The 7,275-nt window shown below is 28.7% G+C and overlaps 1 protein-coding gene across 1 annotated transcript; it reads right to left on the reverse strand.

Moving 5' to 3' along the window:
• Window positions 1-2,201: 2,201 nt before the first annotated feature.
• On the reverse strand, window positions 2,202-6,073 carry LOC113687566 (tabersonine 16-hydroxylase 2-like). Its single transcript, XM_072049785.1, has 3 exons — window positions 6,068-6,073; window positions 3,753-4,224; window positions 2,202-2,362 (listed from the first exon to the last, which is right to left on the reverse strand). Exons 1-3 carry the CDS (start codon window positions 6,071-6,073, stop codon window positions 2,202-2,204), a joined length of 639 nt encoding a protein of 212 aa, XP_071905886.1.
• Between the last annotated feature and the right edge of the window lie 1,202 nt (window positions 6,074-7,275).

Below are 7,275 nucleotides of genomic sequence, written 5' to 3' on the forward strand. Positions count from 1 at the left end.
TGAGGTAATGTGCAATTAGTTTTGAGTTTGATTCAATTAATTTGCCATTCGAACCTAGTAATTTTATTCATGCTTCTATACAGCCAATTAATTATTGAGGAGTTACTATATGTAATTTTAACTTGTTCTATAGGATTGCACATGTATTAGGGTCAATTTCCTCATCAATATTTCTTGGGCTTCGTTGTTATGGTTTTAATTTGATAGTAGCTCAGTAATTCTTTGAGGTTATATGTTCTAATACTTGACACTTTTATTTATTGATAAATTTTATTGGAGTGCGAATGTGGAGATTCGATCGAATGTGGAACCTTTTAAGTCAAAGTTCTTCCCTACTTAACTAAAATGAACGATTTAATTAATTAATTTTGCATAACTCTCCAAACAATATACAATTCAGTGAATTAGTGATGTCTTTTTTACCAGGAATACCCTTACATGCTTTTTTTTTTTTTTTTTGTGAACTATGGTACATAAAGAGTGGTTTGGTGCTATGTGAACATGGTGCTTAGGCCCAAGTTCACGGACTGGGATTTTTAAGAAGTGACGGGTCAAAGTATTTAAATGCAAGATTTGATTTTTTCCCCCCTATTGTATTAGAATTGTGGCAGAATTGACTAAATTAGCAAAAATATTGAAAAAATAGTGAAGGATCTCAAGCTCGACACCACTGTGATGGATGACGAGTTGAAGATGAGCTCCACTTTTAAATATTCTATTGAGCTTAATCTTCATTTTTGCCGATAATCAAGGTCAAGTTCTAAAGTATCACATGTGGGATGATAAACGTTAACTAGGCATTCCTGTTGTTTAATTATCCTTTCTCTTTTTCGTTTCTTTTTTTTTTGGGATAAATTCATATAACTCCCCTGAGGTTATTGGCAATTGCAGAAAACTCCCTTCAAATTCTAAAAATAACACCTACCTCCCCTATTTTATTGTTTAAGTAACATTCTAGGCCCAAAAGTCATGACTTTTTCTTAAAAATCCTATAATGCCCTTGAGTTATAATTCACAACAAAAATAAAAAGGCAAAAATTGGTTCACGGTCTCTATTTCTTTTATCTTTACTTGATATCACTATTACCTACCTATCAACATCCAAATCACCACTAAATTAACACTTATCTTTGTTCTAATATTCCTCTTTTACCTAAAACTTTTTGATGCAGACCATTGTATCAACTATAAAACACCGCATCAGATACCTAAAAGTTTACATACAATCTTATATCAATATCATATTTTGCTTAATATACAACAATATTCATCAATATTGCTAAATTTCAATTCCATGGCTGCTACCTTTTTTATATAAAATAATCTAAACCATCGCTGCTAATATCAATATCCAATATACTCCATTGGCACAGAGTTCAAAATCAATCAAATTCTCTCTATAGGAATAACATCAATAATTGTAAATCAAAATTAGAAATACAATGCAGTTATAAAAATACTAGGAACACTTTTTTTCATAACAACTATAACAGTATAATCTATATTTAGTCCATATTCCACTTCCTATCCTTAATTTTTAATTTCTTTTATCACTAGCACTATCTTCATCTCCATCCAGTGTTATAATGAAATTATCACTCAATTTGTCATTTGACAATTTCAATTTGCTATGTCTATAAAAAATTGGAAACAAAAATGGGCGCAAGGAAACTATTTAATAGTAATAAAAAAAAGACAATTGAGAATAGACACCAAGATAGGCAAGCATTGGTGGTTTGGTGTATATGATGGTTTTGTTAGTAGTGACAGTAAAACATTTGTTGTTTGATAAGAAAAAATAAATGAGTTTGGAAGAAAAACAAACATAAGAGAAAGATGATAGAGAATTAAATGGAAAATACCGTAGTTTAAATTATTGGTTGACAATAGATGAGAGAGTTCTAATAGTTGATAGGTTTTTCAATGAGTTGATGATTAATGAAGGATATTGTTGTCTTTTTATCATACAAAGGGAGGTCTCCGTAATTATGTAAACCTCAAGGGAGTTGAGAGAAATTATCGGAAACCTTAGGGGAGGTTTCTAAAATTATCCCCCTTTTTTGGTGATAAAAAGTAAGTTTCATTAACAAATTGTTAAAAAATCGTTCAACATAATTTGATTTACCTCACTACCATAACGATAGATTAAAGATGTTTTGGAAATGACAGTTTAGTTATCCTTTTATCAAACAAGAACCACCCTAAGGAATTGGAATAAACTGGATATCATTTTTCGGTCTGATTGTCCAGCCTAGGTTCTCAGCCATGTCAAATTCTTGTGGCTTAAGTTCACCAGGGAGCTTCCAATCAAAATGGAACAACAACTGTGCAAGTGCCAACTCAATCACTTCTTGAGAAGGCTCTGTTTGGATTCAGCATTTTTTGAAAAACAATTTTTTCATCTACAATACTACAGTAATACACAAACAAAAACAACTCCAAAAATACCATATCCAAACAATATATCAAAAACAACTCCAAATATACAAAAAAAATTTGAAATTTTCGATTTCGAATTATGTGAATTTGGTTCGAATTCGGTAGTAAAGTTTTTGAAATCGAAAATAGAAATCAAATTTTTCGATTTCAATTTCGTTTTATAATATATATATTAATATTTATTTATTTATATATACAATATTATTTATTTCAATTTTGTTTTATAATAAGTATATTAATATATATTAATGTGTATATTTCAATTATGTATATTATATATATTATATCAATTGAAATAAATAAATAAATATTTATATATAAATATAAATATTTTGTTTAAATATATTTATATATATTTATAAATACATATATATATTTATATAAATATATTTCAATTTTGTTTTATAATATGTATATTAATATATATATTAATATGTATATTTCAATTATGTATATTATATTATATATATAAATTATATTAATATGTATATGTATATTTCAATTACGTATATTAATATGTATATTATATATTATATCAATTGAAATAAATATATAAATATATATTTATATATAAATATAAATATTTTTTTTAAAATATATTATATATGTATTTATATAAATATATAAATATATTTATTAATATATTTATATAAATTTATAAATATATTTATTTCAATTTTGTTTTATAATGTGTATATTAATATATATTAATATGTATAGTTCAATTATGTATATTCATTATGTATATTCTATTATATATATAAATTATATTAATATTAATATGTACATTTCAATTATGTATATTAATATGTATATTATATATATTATATATATTATATATATTATATATAAATATAAATATTTTGTTTAAAATATATTTATATATATTTATATAAATATATAAATATATTTATTTATATATATTTATATAAATATATAGATATATTTATTTCAATTTTTTTTATAATATGAATATGAATATATATGAATATGTATATTTCAATTTGTATATTTTAATTATGTGTATTATATACATATTATATTTATAAATTATATTTATATTATATATATAAATATATATTATTATATATATTATAAAACAAAATTGAAATAAAAATTATTATATATATAAATAAATAAATATTAATATATAGAAACAGAGGCAGTAGATAGTTAAAAGAAATCCCAAAAAAATTGTAAATTATAAAAATATTCAAAATAATATTTTAAAAGTACCTCTAAAAACAATCCAAAAAACATTTACAGTAAAAGTTTTTCATATACACAGCTACAGTAAAGTTTTTAAAAAACACCTCCAAAAACAGCTAATACAAACAGAGTCGATATGCCGGGACAAATCCTTCTTCCAGCACCAAATGGGATGTACTCAAAATTATTCCCTTTGTAATCAATTTCTGAATCAAGAAATCTCGAAGGATTAAATTTCTCTGCTTCAATCCAATATTTGGGATCTCTTCCAATTGCCCATGCATTAACGATTATGTCTACCTTGGCTGGTATGTCATAACCATTGATTTTGCATTGCTGACCACATTCTCTTGTCAACAATAGTGGAGCACTTGGGTGAAGCCTCAGAGTTTCTTTAATGATTGCATGCAAGTATTTGAGCTCATGAAGGCGTGATTCATCAACATTCCCTTTGTCATTGTATATACTTCTCACCTCATGTTGTGCCCTTTTCGTAATTTCCGGATTTTTAATCATTTCACCAATTGCCCACTCCATGGCTGTTGATGAAGTCTCGCCACCAGCACTGAAAATATCCTGAAACATACATAGAGACGCATATCCAAGAAGTTTACAACTTCTACTTTCAAATCTCTTATTTAATTGATCATCTGCTGCTTGACTAAAATAAATTGAAAGTAATATTTGAATATTTTACTCTTACGAAAAGCAAAAAAAAAAAAAAAAGTATTTTGGATTCGATAATTTAGGATAAAAAAATTTAGGACGCCCTTTTGGACCATGTGATATTTACGAAATAAAGCACATGGCAGGCAGGATCTAGTTGGACTATTGGTTTAGATCCAATTTTGCAGTTCAACTTATGAGTTTAGTTCTTCCCAGTTTTTGTAATATCCCCGGTAATATAATGACAGAATGATTTTTATACTGAGAGGCAAAAGTTAATGGGGTTGAACCTTTTGTCTCTTTTCGTTTGCCTGTTGGCTTGAATTGGGGTTTGATTCCGGATTTTCCTTTCAATAGTTTGGTTAGGGCGACGATTTTCTTCTTTTGCGTTTTAATAAATTTCAGGGCTCAAACAATTAGTCTATCGTAATATGGGGCCATTTGAGTCTTGTTAATTCATGCATTAATATTTGTCTTTTGGTGCTGATTAATTTCTTTAGCAACGTCAGAAGCCCACTTTGATGTTTTTTCCCCACTTTCTTTTCCTTTTCTGGATGTACTAATCCAAGTTTTTGCACTTCTGTTCAAAATTAATAAGAATACCCTCAACCACTTTTAAACCGCAATAAGATATCACTTCCATTTCAGCATTGAACATGCATCATCTTAACCTACTTTTTTTTTTTTTTTTTTTTTTGGGTGGGGGCGGCCTTGGTGATTCCCTTTCTTCTAGAGTTAGCTACTTGTTTCTAAACTATAAGCAATACTATGCTATAGCTTGGGGATTGTTCATTAATTTGTCAGATAATTAAGGAATAATAATTAGTTTATGAAACTGGCATGGCTACCACTGAGTCTCATGTTCAATTTTAGGAAAAACGTTCAAACTTCAAACTAGTGCTGTAAAAATTTGGTTATACTAATTACTAGATCTTGAGTTTTTCTCTGAGGGCCTTTTGAGAATTTTGACTGCCATGAAATAGAAGAGAAGGAAAGCAACGAGGAAAATGATGATGAAGCTAGCAATATCAAGTTTCTAATTGGGCAGACCAAATAATTAGTTTTCGTTCTTAACACAAATTTATTTTGTCAATTTTTTAAATTAATTTTTTTATTAGTTGAAGGGTCAAAATTGAGGTCTCACAAATTATCAGTCCTCGATTCAAGTTGCAGTCTAAATGAAAGTTTTCTAACTATATACTTTTAGTAACATTTATTCTGTCATTTGTGAGATAATTTATACTATTATTGTCGAGTTGCAATTAGTTTGTTTTACTTTGTTATAGTTTGCTTGTAATTTTATTAGAAGAAAAAATTTTGGCATTTATTATTTCAAGAGCATTTATGAATTGGTCAATATTCAATAGCTATTTGTCTCTAGTGCACCTTCTTAATTTGTTGATTTAACAGTGAAAATGTTCCCGTGTTATTTCATCTTTTGGATCATCAAGAAAGCCAGCCTATCACGGTCTTTCCATCTTTCATGGTGTAAAGGAGATAATTAACAATTTACCTAGCTATTTGATATTTTTTGGGGGGGGGGGGGGAATAAAATAAACCAAGACCAAGCAAAAGGTCTGATTTCAGCCGATGTGATATCCAAGCAAAAGGTTCTTAAATAAAGAGGACATGGTCGGTGGAGGATCATTACTCATCACCGTTATTCATATTTTATTTCCTGGGTTGTGTTACTCCAATAATTAAGTATCATCATGGTGGTGATTTGCACCAACTGTCGACTGATCAAGCATACCTTCATTACTTTAATCGATTTGTCTTGTTTTTTGAGAAAATTTTGTGATTTATCGAACATAAAATACTATTTAAATTTGAATTAAGTAATTAGTGAATCATGCTTGAACGAGCTTTTATCAAGTTCAATTCAATTCGAATATCTAATAGATTGGTTCATGTTTTAGTCTAAAAATAAGTTAAAAAAAACGAAAGTATACAGGAAAACTAATGAAGGGGTGTTGTGTATTAGAAAACAGCCTATGATTCTGTGATTTGTGGTCGTGTTGCCCCTATAAGTGCCCTATACCTCTTAAAAACCCCACCAAAATTTTCCAATCGCGGAACTTACTTCACCTTGTAAAACTATAATTGAGTAGCTTTTTATTTACTTAGTATTTAGTACTAAATCATAGGAGTCTAGATAAGGTTGTCAACGGATCGGGTTTGGATCCACACTCGGCCCAGATCCAGTAATTTATTCTGCGTATGGGTTGAGAAATAATTTCGGCACTCAAACTCGGACCCGTACCCGTTTACGCTAACAAAGAAGCAGGTCAGATACGGAATATAGGATTTCGACCCGTATCCGACCCAGACTTGAACAATACATTAATAATTATAAAATATAAATATTTCTAAATACATTCTTTTACTAAATTAACAAAAAATATTATTTTACCAAATTAATCAAATTACCCGTATCCCAGATGAAGCATCTAAGAAATTAGGATTTGAAAGATACAAACTTGTTTAACCAGAAATGCATTCATCACAGTTGCATATAAGTGCTTTTTGCTAAACATCCTGGGATCATGTTGGGCCTTTTTGCTAACATGGATAGAAGAAGATGAATGATACATATTGGGCCTTTTTCTTTCCTGGTGACACAGGCCCGACCCGAGACCCATCAAATCCGGTTCCAAAATTTTAAGCACAAGACATGTATGGTATATGGATTGGGTCTGAGTCTAGTATATTAAAATCGGTCCGGTCCAGAATTTTTAATTCCAACCCAAACTCAACTCGTTGACAGGCCTAAGTCTAGACATTTAGTGGTGGAGTTAGGACCGAGTCTCAATGAGAACAAAATTGGATAAGATTGTACACTTAAAATGAAATTTTAAAAAATACTTTTTTTTTTGTATATATTGATAATTAACTGCAATTGAGCTGAGAATATACAATGAAATTCAACAAGGGCATTCATGATCATGAGGTAACGTGAGA

This window comes from Coffea arabica, chromosome 5e (genome assembly GCF_036785885.1).
Source record: "Coffea arabica cultivar ET-39 chromosome 5e, Coffea Arabica ET-39 HiFi, whole genome shotgun sequence".
Classification (NCBI taxonomy): domain Eukaryota; kingdom Viridiplantae; phylum Streptophyta; class Magnoliopsida; order Gentianales; family Rubiaceae; genus Coffea; species Coffea arabica.

What these genes read in the sequence shown, in the direction of transcription:
- LOC113687566 (XM_072049785.1), bottom strand. An exon ending in TGTATTAGCTGTTTTTGGAG is followed by an intron (nt 2,363 to 3,752) that starts GTGTTTTTTAAA and finishes GAATCCAAACAG; the next exon opens with AGCCTTCTCAAGAAGTGATT.